Source organism: Muntiacus reevesi, chromosome 1 (assembly GCF_963930625.1).
Source record: "Muntiacus reevesi chromosome 1, mMunRee1.1, whole genome shotgun sequence".
Classification (NCBI taxonomy): Eukaryota; Metazoa; Chordata; class Mammalia; order Artiodactyla; family Cervidae; genus Muntiacus; species Muntiacus reevesi.
The window spans coordinates 218,539,745-218,557,683 of record NC_089249.1 but is presented as its reverse complement, the minus strand read 5'-3'; the positions used below and the strand labels follow the sequence as shown (position 1 = coordinate 218,557,683).

The 17,939-nt window shown below is 44.3% G+C and overlaps 1 protein-coding gene across 4 annotated transcripts in view; it reads left to right on the top strand.

Moving 5' to 3' along the window:
• Positions 1 to 848: 848 nt before the first annotated feature.
• ZNF496 (zinc finger protein 496) overlaps positions 849 to 17,939 on the top strand; it is a 45,674-nt gene continuing 28,583 nt past the window's right edge. For 3 of the 4 annotated variants that reach the window (XM_065918351.1, XM_065918349.1, XM_065918353.1), the window contains exons 1-6: positions 849 to 1,056; positions 1,216 to 1,441; positions 3,039 to 3,155; positions 3,504 to 3,930; positions 4,352 to 4,535; positions 10,899 to 10,975. In XM_065918351.1, coding sequence (XP_065774423.1) covers positions 3,541 to 3,930; positions 4,352 to 4,535; positions 10,899 to 10,975 — 651 coding nt within the window. In that variant the 5' untranslated portion in view covers positions 849 to 1,056; positions 1,216 to 1,441; positions 3,039 to 3,155; positions 3,504 to 3,540. The remainder of the gene's footprint in view (positions 1,057 to 1,215; positions 1,442 to 3,038; positions 3,156 to 3,503; positions 3,931 to 4,351; positions 4,536 to 10,898; positions 10,976 to 17,939) is intronic. The other variant, XM_065918350.1, reaches the window with a different exon arrangement.

The following is a 17,939-nucleotide window of genomic DNA, read 5'->3' as shown; positions in this document are numbered from 1 at the left end:
ATTCTTCCTGGCCCTCGCTGAGACTCGACTTGAAGTCAAAGTCCATTAGCCCGTTCCCCTGACTCAGAGTGAACAGCTAACCACACCCTACACTTAAGGGAACTATAAGCGCCCCGACCACCCACTGGGGGGCCAAGACGGACCGAAGTCCCTCTGGGCGCTCCCCAGGGTTGTTCTGATGCCCAGAAGGGACGTGTAACGAGTAGCTGTGAAACTCCGCACACCCTCCGAAAGCCAGGGCCGACACCCTGGGCACCAGACAGCCGATAGAGGGGAAGGTGAGTCTTCCTTTCCCGAGCCTTCCTCGCCTTTCCGGCGGCCGCGGGCCGGGCGTAGAGGAGGGCTTTTGGCTGGAAGGAGGTTGGGCCTGCGGGCGTGGGGTGGGGGTGCCACACGGCGATTCTGAAATGTAACGGGCCGCGGTGCGCCGCAGCCTCCTTCCTCCGCTCCCCCTCCCAACTCCAGCATTCAGCCTCGGCTCCCGGATCGGCCCTTCTGGGAGTAAACAAGCCCCTTCTACGAGTCCGAAGGGGGAGAACAGAGAAGAGAGGAGCCCCAAGACCAACCTTCCCACACCAGCGGCCGCCCACAGCCGGGCGCACCCGCGCGAGCCCTCCCGCTGGCCCGCTTCTCTGCCCCGCCACCCGCCTCCAGGCGCGGTCCCCGTCGCGCCTTCGAGGCCCCTGCCTCCCGCCCCGCGTCGACGCGCGCCCCCGGCGCAAGCCCGCGGGGAGGCCCGGCAGTGGCGGCGTGGCGGACCCACAAAGCCCCCGGCCAGACGCCGAGGCCCGAGCGCGCGCGAAGCGGGGCGTGGCAGGGCGGGGCGCGCCGGCCGGGCCGGGCCGGGGGTGTCGAATGTCACCCCTAGCGCACACCTCGGCCGGGGGGCGGAGGAGAGAACCACTGAGATGCGGAGACCTCCCCGGTCCTAGAGCGGAGCAGGAAGTGTCCCAGGGGAGGGAGCCGGAGGGCTTCGGCCTTTCCTTTCCTCAGCGGCCGGCGGGCTCCGGAGGCGCTCAGGCCTGTACGGCCCGCCAACTGGGACTCGGAGAGGAGGTGAGTGCGGCCCGAGCGGCCCCGGCTTCGGCGGCCCGCGCGCGCCACTGCGCGTTCCTCGGTCCCCTGGCTCCCAGCCCCGCGCGCTCCGGCCTCCCCTCCCAGAGCTGAGCGCTGAATCCCTGGGCACGGGGATGAGACGACACAAATGTTTTTCAGGCGCCTGCATTTGATCCCACTTCTTCCCTCTTAAGCGGCGCTGTGGTTTTCTGGATGAGCAGCAGACGGGGTCTTGGCTAGCCAGGGACAGAGTGGCCCTCGCAGAGAACCCGCCTCAGGAAGGACACCCGGGAGACCGGGCTGGAAGGATGAGGAGCTGCCGCCGTAGACTTCCGCCGCAGGAGGGCTTTGAGGTAGACGCTGAGGAGGAGTTCCATGCTGTGAGGTGAGGAGCCGGGAGCTGGCTAGAGTGGAGGTGGGTGTGGGTGTATAGGGAGGGGACAGGGAGAGATCTGGATCAAAGGAAACCTTGCCCCTTTCCCTGGCGTGCGGTATGCTCATCCCCTTCCCTTTCAGCTCAGCCAGCTCCGTTCCTCTTCGTAGAGCTGCTTTTAAGTACGCCCCGCCCCCTGTTGGAGCCTCTTTGAATTAATCAACGTTAATTCATTCATCACTCATCATTTCTGAGCTTCCTACGTGCCGGTGCCAGGGTGACAGGAACACGGCTCTGTGTTAGGGATGATGGACTAAGCCCAGAGCCAGACGCCCTAGAGCACTGAGGGTGGGTGCAGACCTGAGGAACCCAGAGGCCCTGGAGGTGTGTGATGGCCGAGTTCAGGGAAGGTGGAGTTGAGTAGGGCTGAGATTGGATGTCAGATACAGGAGCAGACACTGGAGGAAATCCGGTGGTGGGGCAAATTGTAATGTGTGCTGGCATGCTGGGGAGCCTCCTAAACCGGGTGTTGAGGGCAAGGGACCACGTCCAAGGATCTCAGAGGCCTGATGGTGGGGGAGGGAACCGTGTTGGACCGTATTTGCCATTCGTTTTCCCTGGGTCCCTTACTCTGGTTTAGTGGCTGCTACTCTGATGTCGCCCTGCATTTGTGGTTTTTTTTTTTTTCCATTTATTTTTATTATTTGGAGGCTAATTACTTTACCATATTGTAGTGATTTTTGCCATACATTGACATGAATCAGCCATGGATGTACATGTGTTCCCCATCCCGATCCCCCCTCCCACCTCCCTCCCCACCCCATCCCTCTGGGTCTTCCCAGTGCACCAGCCCTGAGCACTTGTCTCATGCATCCAACCTGGTTGCCCTGCATTTGTTCATTGAAGAGATGCAGGGGCTCCTGAGCCCCTTCTCTGCATATGTGGAGACTGGCTTATGACAGCCCCACTCTGTCCTGCCTGGGGACGGTCTGTGAGGTGTGTGTGGTTTTCTTCATTGTGGTTTGAAGATGACAAGAGAAAAGAAGGCAAGATGGGTGGAGGCCAGGTCGAAGGTCCAGATATCTTTAAATATATACTGGAGTTTACTATTCAGACTTTAGTGAATTGGGTGGAGGTGCCTTTTAAAACACTGGTGTTTTTAAATACTTAGTGTTATTTTTCTCTAGTAAACTCAGGATGTGCCTCTTTTACCTCTCCTCATCTCTTGTTTGGGGGCTTCCCTGGTGGTTCAGCAGTAAAGAATCTGCTTGTAGTGCAGGAGATGCAGGTTAGATCCCTGGGTCTGGAAGATCCTCTGGAGAAGGGCATGGCAACCCACTTCAGTATTCTTGCGTGGAGAATCCCCATGGACAGAGGAGCCTGGAGGGCTACAACTGAGCGACTGAGCCTGCACACATGTATCTTTTGTGTGGGTATCTTCGGGGCTGTCTGCTTTCTTCCCTGCTTCCTGGTGCATACTCCACTGAGCAAGACTGACTCGCTCTGTGTTGGTCTAACTCTGATAGCCCTCACTACCAGCAGGGTGAATTTCCTGTCCTGGATCAGCTTTGAAGGCTTTTCCTGTGCATGTTTGTCTTTGTCTTTTCAGCTCATTTTGTAAAGATCTCAAGGGCAAGGACGGTGACTTTGACTCTGAAGCCTCAAGATAGCGGCCTTCTCAGCTCGTCCATTTCAGGTCCCTTCCAGGAGGACCTGGCCATCGAAGGTACCACAGAGTGTTAATTACCATCTCTCTCCTGCATGCGGCCCCACTGGTCTCCTGGGATGCTTGGAACACCAGTGCCACGTTGAAATGTCACTGCTTTTCTCCTGGACTGCCTGCCTTGTTCATCCAGTCCTCAGTTAGGGAAATCATATAATGATGCTTTTGGGAATGGGGTTGTTCCTTCTCTGCCTTTGTGTAAGGATCATCCGCACTGACACTTGTCACATATCCTGGTGCTTCTCCCAAGGGCTGATTTCTGTGGGCTTTTTCACTTTTCCCATCACCACCCCCAAAAAACTACTACAGGAGACCAGAACATTGAAGCCAGTGATTTCTGTTTGGAAATAGGGTCGTCTTCTGCTGCTGACCCCCATCAAATCCCATCATGCCCACAGCCCTGTGCCCCCGAGTCTTGGCTCCAAAGGAAAGTGAGGAGCCCAGGAAAATGAGGAGCCCACCGGGAGAGAACCCTTCCTCCCAGGGTGAGCTTCCCAGTCCCGAGTCCTCCCGCCGCCTCTTCCGACGTTTCTGCTACCAGGAGGCTGCAGGCCCCCGGGAGGCCCTACACCGCCTCTGGGACCTGTGCCGGGGCTGGCTGCGACCTGAAAGGCACACCAAGGAGCAAATCCTGGAGCTGCTGGTGCTGGAACAGTTCTTGGCCATCCTGCCCCGGGAGGTCCAGGGCTGGGTGCGGGCCCAGGAACCTGAGAGTGGTGATCAGGCTGTGTCCGCTGTGGAGGCCCTGGAACGAGAGCCGGGGAGACCCTGGCAATGGGTGAGCAGAGGGGACTGGGCTAGGCTGGCTGGGAGAATGGGAAGGGAGAGGGAGAGAGTGGGGCTGGGCAGCAGATGTGGAGAGGGTGGCCACCTTGCGCTTTGATGCTTTGGTGGAGTCACGTATTCCCTGGCCAGGGATGAGGAATTCCATCTAGAGCCATGTGCTTTCGTTATGTCCATGTTGAAGTTTGATAACGCCAAAAGGCAGACTCCATTACCTAAAGGCTCTAATTTGTGACATAGTTATGTCATCCCTCTTTATAGCCCTGAACAAGGTGGATCTGTGCCTCTAGTGGTTGAGTTAATGGTCAGCAGGCCCAGGGAGGGGGGAATTTGCCCAGTCCCTGGCACAATTGCTGGTCCTCATCTGGCCAGGGACTTCTCCACCGAGCTCTAAAGAGCCCTCTCTGGGATTGCAGCTCAAGCACTGTGAAGACCCTGTGGTGATTGACGATGGGGACAGCCCTCCAGACCAAGAGCAAGAGCAGCTGCCAGCAGAGCCCCACAGTGACCTTGCAAAGAGCCAGGATGCCCAGCCCATAGCTCTGGCTCAGAGCCCTGGGCTTCCAAGCAGGCTCTCAGGCCAGCTCAGCGGGGACCCAGGTAGGGTGCCCATGGGAGTGGGGGAGGGGCGTTTGTACCTGGCCTGTGCGCTTGGAAGTAGCTCTTGACATTTTTGGTTCTCTCCTGCTCCCTGAGTGGCTCTGAACCTTTTTCAGGGTCTGGTCCTTCCCTAGAGCAGTTCAATGAGAATCTCATGAGAGTGTCCTCTTCATGGTGCCAGGGCTGCCCGGAGGGACCTCTACTGTGAGTAGGTGTTTTTTGAGGCTGCATCATGTCGCTGCTTTGAGGGCGCATCTCTGAGTTTGTTTTGTTGGTTTGGAGACAGCTGGGCATCATCACTGTCCAAATAGGGCCTGCGTGGGGAGCTGAATATAGCCATGTCCTCTTATCTCTCTGAACATCTCTTTTCTCAGCTAAATAACTTCTGCTCTCAAGATTTTATAATGTTGAAAGAAGATATAAAAATGCCTCCTAGGGAACAGAGTGATATCACCAGGACTTGCGGCTTGAATGGTGGCTAGCCATGTCTGTAACAAAGTGCACTAATGGCCACAAGCAGTTGGCTTTGGCAGCAGATACACTTGGCTTTTAATCCTCCAGCTGTGACCCAGGTCATGCTTCTAAACTCTGCAAGCCTCAGTGTCCTAGTCTGTCCACTGGAGATAATCTCAGTAAAGTGAATGACTTGAACTTGTGGTTTTCCGGTACATAAGAAATTTTTATTTACGCTGTAGTTTGTTACCTGCACAATAGCATTTATGTCTCAAAAAATTGTACTTATTTTAACTGAAAATATTTTATTGTTAACCACTGTGTGAGCCTTCAGCAAGTTGAAATCTTTTTGCTGATGAAAGGTCTTGCCTTTGTGTTGATGGCTGCTGACTCATCAAAATGGCAGTTGCTGAAGGTTGCTGAAGGTTGGGGTAACTGTCAGTGTCTTAAAATGAGATGGTAATTAACTTTTGCCTCATCGATTGAATCATTCCTTTCAGGAACTATTTTCCTATAGTATATAATGCTGATTCATAGCATTTTACCCACAGAACTTCTTTCTTTTTAAAATAGAATCAGTCCTTTCAAACTCATTGCTGTATCAATTGAGTTCATGTAATATTCTAAAGCTTTTGTTGCCATTTCACCAGTCTTCACAGCGTCTTCACCAGGAGTAGATGTCATTTCAAGAAACTGCTTTCTCTACTCATCCATAAGAAGCAACTCTTCAAGTTTTATCATAAGATTTTCGCAGTTCAGTCACATCTTCAAGCTCCACTTCTAATTCTGATGCTTTGCTGTTTCTACCACGTCTGCCATCTCTACCTCCACTCAAGCCTAGAACCACTTGAAATCATCCATGAGGATTGGTGTCGACTTCTTTCAAACTCCTGTTGTGTTGATATGTTGATATTTTGGTATCTTCCCATGAGTGTTTTTTTTTTTTTTTTTCTGGCCATGCTGGCTTCTGGGATCTTTGTTTCCCGACCTGCTGTTGAACCTGAGCCCTGGCAGTGAAAGCTCTGAGTCCTAACCGCTGGTGGTTGTGGTTTTAGTCATTAGGTTGTGTCCAACTCTTGTGACCCCATGGACTGTAGCCTGCCAGACTCCTCTGTCCATGGGATTCTCCAGGCAAGAATACTGGAATGGGTTGCCATTTCCTTCTCCAGGGGATCTTCCCGATCCAGGGATAGAACCCGGGTCTCCTGCATTACAGATTCTCTGCCGACTAAGCTATGTGGGAAGCCCCTAACTGCTAGACCACCAGGAATGTTCTCGTGAATGTTCTTAATGGCATCTAGAACAGTGACTCCCTTCCAGGAGATTTTCGGTTTATTTTGTCCAGATCCATCAGAAGAATCACTGTGTATGGCAGCTATAGCTTTGTGAAATGTATTTCTTACCTTAAATAATAAGACTTGAAACTACTCTTTGATCTATGAGCTTCAGAATGGATGTTGTGTTAGTAGGCATGAAAACCACATTAATCTTGTACATCTCCATCAGAGATCTCTTGGGTGACTATTCAAAAAGCAGTACTATTTTGAAAGGAATCTTTTTTTTCTGAGCAGTAAGTCTCAACAGTGGGGCTTAAAATATTCAGTGAACCATGTTGTAACCAGATGTGCTGTCATCTAGGCTTTGTTCCATTTATAGAGCACAGGCGGAGTGGCTTTAGCATAATTCTTCAGGGTCCTAGGAGTTTGGGAATGGTAAATGAGCATTGGTTTCAACTTACAGTCACCAGCTGCATTAGTGCCTAACAAGAGAGTCAGCCTGTTCTTTAAAGCTTTGAAGCCAGGCATTGCCTTTTCTGTAGCTATGAAAGTCCTATGTGGCATCTTCTAATATAAGGCTGCTTTATCCACACTGAAAATCTGTTGTGCAGTGTAGGCAGCATCGTTAATGATCTTAACTTGACCTTCTGGATAACTTGTTGCTTGACCTTGCACTTTTATATTATGGAGAAGAGATTTCTTCCTTGAACCTTGTGAACCAGCATCTGCTAGTTTCAAACATTTTATTTATGGCTTTTACCTCTCTCAGCCTTTGTAGAATAAAAAGAACTACGGCCTTGTTCTGGATTAGGTTTTGGCTTAAGGGAATGTTGTGGCTTGTTTGATCTATCCAGACCGCTAAAAATCCCACTGTATCAGCAATAAGGCTATTGCACTTTCTTGTGTGTTCATTGAAGTAGCACTTCTAATTTCTTGCAATAACTTTTTATTTGCATTCACAGCTTGGCTGTTTGATGCAAGAGGTCTAGCTTTTGGCCTGTCTCAGCTTTTTTTTATTTTTAGTATTTATTTATTTGGCTGGTGGCATGCAGAATCTTTAATTGCTGCTTGCAAACTCTTAGTTGCTACATGTGGGATCTAGTTCCCTGACCAGGGATTGAACCCAGGCCCCCTGCACTGGGAGTGCAGTCTTAGCCACTGGGCCACAAAAGGGAAGTCCCTCAGTCTGTTTCAGCTTTTGATATGCCTTCCTCACTGTTTTAAATCTTTTAATGTGAGACGTATGTGACTCTTCCATTCATTCGGACACTTAGAAGCCATTGTAGGATTGTTCATTGGCCTTATTTCAGTATTGTTGGGTCTCACAAAATAGAGGTCCAAGAAGAGGGAGAGAAATGAGGGAGCCAGCAGAGCACACACATTTACCTGTTAAATTTGCTGTCTTATGCGGGCATAGTTTATGGTACCCGAAAACAATTACAGTAGTAACATCAAAGATCACTGATCACAGGTCACTGTGACAAATATGATAATAATGAAAAAGTTTTAAATATTATGAGAACTCTCAAAATGTGACACAGAAACATGAAGTAAGCAAATGCTGTTGGGAAAATGGCACCAGTAGGATTGCTTTGATGCAGAGTTGCCAGAAATCTTTACTTTTTAAAACACATAATATCTGCAAAGTGCAATAAAATGACGTATGCCTGGCTACCCATAAAATACTGAATAGGGGGCCTGAGTTGCCCATGAATTTTTTTTTGGCTGCACTGTGGAGTTCACACTTAGTTGTGGCATGCAAACTCCTAGGGTTTTTTGTTTTTTAATTTAATTTTACTCATTTCTTTTTGTCTGTGCCAGGTCTTTGTTGCTGTGAGGGTTTTTCTCCAGTTGCGGTACATGGGCTTTTCATGCAGAGCCCAGACCCCAAGACACGCTTCAGCAATTACAGCACATGATCTCAGTAGTTGTAGTTCCCAGACTCTAGAGCACAGGCTCAATAGTTGGAGACTTGTGGAATCTTCCTAGACCAGGGATTGAACCTGAGTCTCCTGCATTGGCAGACAGATTCTTTGCCACTGAGCCACCAGGAAAGTCCAGGGGGGTTATTTGTTTGAGATTTATTTATTTATTTTTTTGCTGCACCGTGTAGCATGTGGGATCTAGTTCCCTAATCAGGGATTGAATCTGAACCCCTACATTGGGAGCATGGAGTCTTAAACACTGGACCACCAGCGAAGTCCCCTGCCCATGATTTTTAGTTGTAATCACCATGGAAAAAATTTGGTCCTCTCAGGTTGAAGGAAGTGACCTGTATGGTGTGAGGGTTAGCTCGGGTGGACTTATTTATCACTTTGTACTGTAGTTACAGATGGCAGAAGAAAGTATAAGGAGACCAGAAATCCATTCTTGGTGATTCACAGAAATGGTCCTTACTGTAGTAAACTTCAGAGTGTAGAAAAGTTACATTTCTTTATGTGTAAAACCACACTGATTTTTATACAAATCAAATAAACGCCAGCCTTTCCTTACTTAAAAGTCAAGACAGATGTGCTAGTTTGTTTGGGCTGCTGTAATACAGTCCCACAGACTGGGCAGCTGAAACAACAGACATTTCTGTGTCCTAACATGGTCTTCGGTATGTGTGTCTGTGTCTTAATCTCCTCTTCTTATGAGAGCATCAGGCATATTGGATTAGGGCTCACTCCCATTACCTCATTTTAATTTAATTACTGCTTGAAAAATTCTATGTCCAAATATATTCCCATTCTGAGGTATTGAGGGTTGGGACTTTTAATATGAATTCAGCAGAGATGCAATTCAGCCCACAACCACAGGCATGAGAAACAACCATTTGCCCAAATAAATGTTTCCCAGGTGGCACTAGTAGTAAAGAACCCACCTGCCAATGCAGGAGACCCAAGAGATGCAGGTTCAGTCCCTGGGTTGGGAAGATCCCCTGGAGGAGAAAATGGCAACCCACTCCCAATATTCTTGCCTGGAGATTCCCATGGACAGAGAAGCTTGGTGGCCTATAGCCCATAAGGTGGCAAAGAGTCAGACATGACTGAAGTTGCCCAGCATGCATGCCTGTGCCAACAGCCTGGGTTCTACAGGTTCTACAAGCTATGAGAGAGTCTTAAAGGAACTGTGTCAGCCTACTCACTTCCAGGTAGAGTTCTGAGATAAGCCAACTACTGTGTCAAAAGGGTCAGTGCTGCCATTTCCGGGGGCAGTAATAATAAATGGACGAAGAAAGTATGATGAGAGTTAGCTATGAGCAATACCTTAAATGTTCAGGTGATTGATCACTGGGAAGAATTTCCATTAAAAACCATATAGTTGTTAATCTTGAAGATTTTCCCCAAAATATAGTTTTTATTTAGAGGCTGAAAACTTTTCAAAGTAATCCTCAAAGTATTGATATGCTCATTTATCATGCTGAAAGGTAGGGTAGGGCTGTGTTTTATCCCTCAGAAGGTGGTAGGTATGAGAGCAGAATTAAAACATCCCTTCTTCAAGGGACTTCCCGGGTCCCTATGCTCTATGCTCTATACTCTATGCTTACAATGCAGGTGGCTCAAGTTTGATTCCTGGTCAGGGAACTAGATCCCACATGCTGCAACTAAGAGTTTGCATGCCACAACTAAAGATCCAGTGTGCTGCAACCAAGATAAAAGATCCAGAGTGCCACAGCTAAGACCTGGCACAGCCAAATAAATAAATAATTATTTTTTTAAAAATCCCTTCCTCAAATCCATGCCCACCAACCCTGAGCTTCTGGCAGCAGGGTGATGAGGCTGCCTCCCACAGGGAGCTGCTCCCCAAATGTCACTGCTGGCTGAGCTGGCTCCTGTCTTAGGCTCTTGTTCCAAGTAACCACACCTGCCCTTGTTTGCAGAAAGCTTTGCATCCCAAGTGTGAAAGGTGAGGAGCATTGGCTTCTATTTGGCACTGATTTTGCATTATGAGCTGTGGCTAATCTGAATTTTCTCTAAACTAAGAGATGATAGTTCATCCTTCCAAGTTTATTCTATGAAAGGAGCACTTTTTGAAACACAGGTCATTTGACATGACTGCGCAATAAGCCAGGTATATGACTCACTTCTTGCAGAAGCCCAAGCAGGAGCTTGTCAGGGGAGAGAAATCACATGAGAATATAGCAGAGGCTCTTTGTAGCCCAGGATAAGGGAGAGTGAGATGATCCCAATGCTACACTCTGCATTTTTTGTGTGATTAGTGGTTAGGGTACTGTGCTAAGTACTCTTCCAGGAGCATCTAATAGAGATAAGAAAGATAGGCTTCCTTAAGGAGCTTTGCAATTTATAAACTTATAAATGTATAAATTTACATGACACTAGAGTCCCAAAAATCTGTTGCCAGCAACTCTTACTGACCTTTTACTCTGTGGAGTTTTAACCTTTATTTCCCTCATATTATGGATGATAGAGCTGAGGTCCCTGGACATGGGAGTCACATAGCTGGTTGGTGGCAGAGCCAACTGGAACCCAGGCATTTTGTGTTAAAGCCCACATTGACATGTCTGAAAGCAAAGCAATAGAAATCCTTATGGTTTGCAAGTGCTTTTTACGTACATCATCTGGTGATCCTCTTTCTTCAGGTGAGAAAAGAGACTTAGATTTTTATGGGATTCTTTTCTGATCTCTTTCAGTCCTGCAAGACACTTCCATTCTTCAGGAAGCAATTTTGAGGGACGCACAGCAGGTGACTACCTTCCAGCTGCCCCCGGTGAGTGATTTCTGGAGCAATCACTCATGAGCCTTAGTGCTTGGCACATGTGTTTCAGTATCTATCATGTACTGTGATGGCTGTTGAACGTACATGACCCAAAGGAGATGAAACTCATATTTCTTATTAAAAATTGATATATCTTTGATTAGTGTGACACACAGGGAGATACTGTAAATTTAATATCTAATGAGCTTTGATCTGCATCTTGTGAAAGAAAGATGTATATTTTGATATTCAGTGTTGTTTTATCACTCTGTTGAAGATAGTTGCTGCCTAGTGAACTAGAAATCACCATCATGGAAAACTTTTTTTTTTTTTTTTTGGTTTTAAAAAATGTATGGTAGTATAGACATAACATAAAATATACTATCTTAACCATTTTTAATATAGTGTCTTTAAGTGTTCGGTAATATTAAACATATTGATATTGTTGTGGCGCCAATCTCTAGTGTTTCTTCATCTGGTGATGGTGGTGGCTTAGTCTCTAAGTCATGTACGACTCTTGCGATCCTGTGGACTGTAGCCCGCCAGGCTCCTCTGTCCATGGGATTCTCCAGGCAAGAATCCTGGAGTGGGTTGTCATTTCCTTCTCCATCTGCCCAAGTTGAAATTCCTCACAAATTAAGTAACTCCCTCCATTCCTCATACCCCCCAGCCTCTTGAAGCCACCATTCTACTTATTCTGTGACTTGACTACTCTAGATAGCTCCTGTAAGTGGAATCATACAGCATTTTTCTTTTCATGACTGGTTTATTTCATTAAGCATAATGACCTCAAGGTTCATCCTTGAAGTAACATGTGCAGAATCTCCTTCCTTTTTAAGGCTGAATAGTATTCCCTGCTATATATATAATGCATTTTGTCTATCTGTTCATTCATTGATGGACACTTAGGTCGCTTTGACCTTTTGGCTCTTGGGAGTAATGCTGTTCTGTGATCATGGGTGCACAAGAAATTTATATATTTAAAAAAAAAAAGAAATTTATATATTTAAAATTTTTTTACATAACTGTAAATTCACATATAGTTCAATTTACATGAAGTTGAATCTCTTGTACTCACAAGAGATCCCTTATTCTTTTATACTGAGTATCAGATTGCTTATACTTTTATACTAAGTAATATTTGTTATTGTTCAGTCACTAACTGGTGTCTGACAGCATGCCAGGCTTCCCTGCCTTCACCATTTTCTGGAGTTTGCTCAAACTGTTGTCCATTGAGTCAGTGATGCCATCCAACCGTTTCGTCCTCTTGTCGACCCCCTTCTCCTGCCCTCAGTCTTTCCCAGCATCAGGGTCTTTTCCAGTGAGTCTGATCTTCGCATCAGGTGACTGGAGTTTTGGAGCTTCAGCTTCAGCATCAGTCCTTCCAGTGAATATTCAAAACTTTAGGATTGACTGGTTTGATCTCCTTACAGTCTAAGAGACTCTCAAGAGTCTTCTCACACCACAGTTTGAAAGCATCAGTTCTTCAGCACTTAGCTTTCTTTATGGTCCAACTCACATCCATCCATACATGACTGCTGGGAAAACTATAGCTTTGACTATACGGAACTTTGTCGCCAAAGTGATGTCTCTGCTTTTCAATATGCTGTCTGTGTTTGTCATAACTTTTCTTTCAAGGACCAAGTGTCTTTTCATTTCCTGGCTGCAGTCACCATCCATAGTGACTTTGGAGCCCAGGAAAATAAAGTCTGTCATTGTTTCCATTGTTTCCCTATTTGCCATGAAGTGATGAGATTGGATGCCATGATTTTAGTTTTTTGAATGTTGAGTTTTAAGCCAACTTTTTCACTCTCCTCTTTCACCTTCATTAAGAGGCTCTTTAGTTCCTTTGTGCTTTTCTGCCATTAGGGTGGTGTCATTTGCATATCTGGGTTATTGATATTTCTCCCATATTTCACATGTTAGTAAGGTAATGCTCAAAATCCTTCAAGCTAGGCTTCAACAGTACATGAACCAAGAATTTCCAGATGTACAAGCTGGATTTAGAAAAGGCAGAGGAACTAGAGACAAAATTGCCAGCATCCATTGGATCATAGAACAAGCAAGGGAATTCCAGAAAAACGTCTACCTCTGTTTCATTGACTATGCTAAAGCCTTTGACTGTGTGGATCATAACAAACTGTGGGAAATTCCTAAATGGCAACATCTTGTGAAAATATACAATGTCACAACTAGCAAATTGACATGGATACATACAAGATACAGATCATTTGCTTCATTGGAGAATCCTTCATTTTGCCTTTTATAGCCAAACTCACTTCTCTTTTACACCATGCTCTCATCTTTCTCTGACAACTATTAACTTGTTTTATATCTCTGTAATGTTGTCATTTCAAAAAAATTATATGAATGGATTCATACGGTATGTAACATTTGGGAATTTACAGCATAATTCTGTGGAGCTTCAGCCAGGGTTTTGCATGTATCAGTAATCTGTTCCTTTTTTAGTGCTGGGTAGAATGTCTTGGTATGGCTGTACTACAGTTTGTTTAACCAGTCACCCATTGAAGGATATCTTGGTTGTTTCTAGTTGGGGCTGTCTTGCTGAATCTGCTCACAGTGCCAGTTGTCTCGCTTTTCACACTGTCCACACTGTTCCCTGAACTCAGGGTAGGCAAGGCACGAGCTAAGAGGCTAGAAGAAGACTTGAGGAGCCGTAGGAACTACAGACATGTTTATTCTCTCCTGGCTGGCATAGCAGCCACAATACAGCGTCTCTCCTGGCTGGCATGGCAGCCATAGCAGCAGCCACAAGGTAATCATAATGTAGCCATAACAAGCCATAATATAACCTCACATAACATAATCATGGTGTTTTTCCAACATAGCCCCAATGTAGCAGCAGCCAGAGTTTTTCATGGTGAGCTCATAGAGGGATACCCCACAAACTAGCCCGTGACCAAGGGAGTACCTCATGAGTGCATGTGCAGTGCTATAAATGATTTCAGCTGTTAATAGTCATTATTTACAAAATGTGGGGCGAGAGAGCCTGAACACAGCCATCCTGGCTAATTTGCTCTCTCCCCACAGGGGCCGTTTTGCATAAAGCTGCTGTGAATATTTGCATACAGGTTTTGTGTGAACGTCAGTCTTTATTTCTTTGGGATAAATCCTCAGGCATGCAGTTGTTAAGTTGACTGGGAAGTGCATATTTAGTTTTGTAGGGAAGCTTTTATTTTCCAGAGTAACTTCCTTTTCAAGAGTAACTTCCATTTTGCATTCCTGTGAGCTATGTATGACTAAACTACACTGTCTACATCCTCTCACCGTTTGTTGTTACTTTTTTTTTAAAGCCATTCTAATAAGTGATATCTCACTGTGGTTTAAATTTGCATTTCCCTCATGACTGATAAAGTTGGACATCTTTTCATATGCTTCTCCACTGTCTGACTATCCTCTTATGTGAAATGTTTCCTTATGACTTTTGCCCGTGGTTCTAATTGGACCATTTACTTTTTTACTATTGTTTTAAGAACTCAATATATATTCCAGATACTTGTCCTTTGTTGGATATGTGTTTTGCAGATTTTTCCTCTTACTCTGAAACTTGTCTTTCCATCCCTTTAACAGAGTTTTTAACAGAACAAAAGTGTTAAATCTGGATTAAGTCCAGGTTGTTAATTTTTCCTTTTAAGTATCAGGCTTTTGGTATAAAGTCTAAGAACTCTGCTTAGTATTAGATCCCAAAGATTTTCTCCTATTTTTTCCTAAAAGTGAGATAGTTTCATATTTTACATTTGAGTTCATCTAATCCATGATCTGTGATCCATTTACATTTAAGTCCATGACCTCTAATTTTGTGTAAATGTGAGACTGAGGTCAAGGTTCATATTTTTTGCCAGTGGACGTTTTTTGCCAGTTGCTCCAATGCCATCTGTTGAAAAGGCTGTCTCCTCCACTGAATTGCTTTTGTTCCCTTGTCAAAAAGCTGTTGAGCATATTTGTGTGAGTCTTTTCCTAGGTTCTGTATTCTGTTCCATTGATCTTTGTTTCTTTCTCTGTTAGTACTATACAAGTTTAATTACTGTAGCTATATGCTAAGTCTTAAAGTTGGGTAGATTGAGTCTTTTACTTTACTTTATTCTTTTTTTTTTTTTTAATTATTTTAGCTATTTTAATCCCTTTGATTTTAGCTATTTTAATTCCTTTCTCTGTAAATTTTAGAATAAAATTTAGAATAAAATTACAAATGATCTTACTGAGATTTTGATAGGGATTTTGTTAAACCAACCTGTATATCAATTTGAGGAACACTAGCATTTTTATCATCTGAGTCTTCCAATCTGTGAATGCAGTATGGTTCTTCATTTACTTTTTTTTAAATTTATTTCATCACTGTTATATAAATTCTTAGCATATACATTTTGTACTTGTTTTGTTAGATTTAGAGCTAGGTACTTCACTTTATCAGCAGTTGTAAATTATAATATATTTAAAATTGTGGTGACAACACATTTATTTATAGAATAAGAAACATACTTGATTCTTATAAGTTTATTTTGTATTCTGAGACCATGCTGGAATGGTTTAAGAAGGGTTTTGGTGCGGTTTTTGTTTTTAATTTTAAGCAGTCCTGGATTTTCTGTGTAGACAATGATGTCATCTGCAAATAAGGGCAATTTTATTTCTTTCTTTTCAGTTTTTAATAGGGCAAGCTTCTCTTGCCCTATTCCACTGGATAGAACTTCCAGCATAATGTTAAATAGCAGGGGTGGGAGTAAACCTCCATCCTTGCCCTATTCCCCATCTTAGGGGGAAAGCATTTAGTCTTTCACAGTTAAGCATGTTAGTTGCAAAATTTAAATAAATTCTCTTTATAAAGTTGTGTAAGTTTCTTAATTCCTGTTTTTCTGGAGTTTTTATTGTGTGTGATTGTTGAATTTGTCAAAACCTTTCCTTTATCAGTTGATATGATCATGTGAATTTTCTTTAGACTGTTAATATTGTGGACTGTATTGATTGACTTTTGAATTTGAACCAGCCTTTCATCCCTGGAATAAATGCCTTCTTGTGATTCATGCCTTCTTGGTGTGAAATTCTCTTGATATATTGCTGAATTTTATTTGCTATTATGTCATTAAGGATTTTTTATTCTTTATTCATGAGAGATGTCTGTCAGTGGTTTTTGTTTGTTTTCTTTACTGTCTTTGCCTAAATTGGCCAGGGTAATACTAGCTTCTGAAGATTAATTGGAAAGTGTTCCGTCTTCTTGTTTTCTAAAAGAGATTGTGTAGAATTAGTGTTCATTCTTTGAATGTTTGGTAGGATTCTTTAGGGAAACTGCACAAACTATAGAGGTTTGAGGGTGGAGTGGGGTGTGTGTGGTATTTTAATTATGGATTCAACTCTCTTAATGGTTATAGGACTGTTCATACTATCTATTTCACAGTGAATGAGTTGTATAACGTGTGTTTTTCTTTTTAAAAAATATTTATCTATTTATTTGGCTGCGTCGGATTTTAGTTCCACCATGCAATCTACACTGCAGTGCAAAAGCTTCAGTTATGGCACACATGCTCTACTGTGTGTGGGCTCAGTTAGCCCCAAGGCATGTGGGATCTTAGTTCCCTAACCAGGGATCAAACCTGTGTCTCCTTCATTGGAAGCAAGGTTCTTAACTGGTAAACCACCACGGAAGTTCCCAAATGTAAGCATTTCTTACGTAAGCATTTTCATGCTATCCTGCTTTAACAGCATCCCACAAATTGTAGTACAGTGTGTTTTTGTTCTATTATCAATCACTTTAGTATATTTTGAAATTTTCTTGAGCCTTATTCTTCACCATACTTTAGAAGTGTGGTGTTCAGTTTCCAAAGATTTAAAAATTTTCCAGTTATCTTTCTACTATTGATTTCTAGTTCAATTTCATTGTTTTCAGAGAACATATTGTATGATTTCAAATTTGTTGGGAATCTCTCCTCTTCTTCCAGGATTTTGATGACCCAGTGTAGGGTTGTCTTGTTCGTATTCTGTAAGCATTTGAATTAAAAAAATTCTGCAGTTATTGAGTGAAGTAGTCTATAAATGTTGCTTAGATCTTATTTTTGATGGTGCTATTGAGTTCTGTATTCATGCTTCTTTTCTTTTTTTAAAAAATTGCTTTTTTGTTTTTTTGATTTTACTGGATCTTTATTGTTCAGTTTGATTCAGTAGCTTGGTTCTGTCTGACTCTTTGCCACCCCATGGACTGCAGCTTGCCAGGCTTCCTTATCCATTACAAACTCTGAGAGCTTGCTCAGACTCATGTCCATCAAGTCAGTGATGCCATCCAACCATTTCATCCTCTGTCATCCCCTTCTCTTCCCACCTTCTATCTTTCCCAGCATCAGGGTCTTTTCAAATGAGTCAGTTCTTCCCATCAGGTAGCCAAAGTATTGGAGCTTCAGCTTCAGCGTCAGTCATTCCAGTGAATATTCAGGGTTGAATTTCTTTAGGATTGACTGCTTTGATCTGTTTGTAGAACGAGGAACTCTCAAGAGTCTTCTCCATCATCACAGTTCAAAAGCATCAATTCTTTGGCACTCAGCTTTCTTTACAGTCCAACTCTCACATCCATACCTGACCACCGGAAAAACCATAGCTTTCACAGGGTGGACCTTTGTTGGCAAATTTTCGTCTCTGCTTTTTAACATGCTATCTAGGTTGGACGTAGCTTTTCTTCCAAGGAGCAAGTGTATTTTAATTTCATGGCCACAGTCACCATCTTGCAGTGATTTTGGAGCCCAAGAAAATAAAGTCTCACTATTTCCATTGTTTCCCCATCTATTTGCCATGACGTGATGGAACTGGATGCCATGATCTTTGTCTTTTGAATATTGAGTTTTAAGCCAGCTTTTTCACTGTCCTCTTTCACTTTCATCTAGAGGTTCTTTAGTTCTTCACTTTCTGGCATAAGGGTGGTGTCATCTGCATATCTGAGGTTATTGATATTTCTCAATCTTGATTCCAGCTTGTG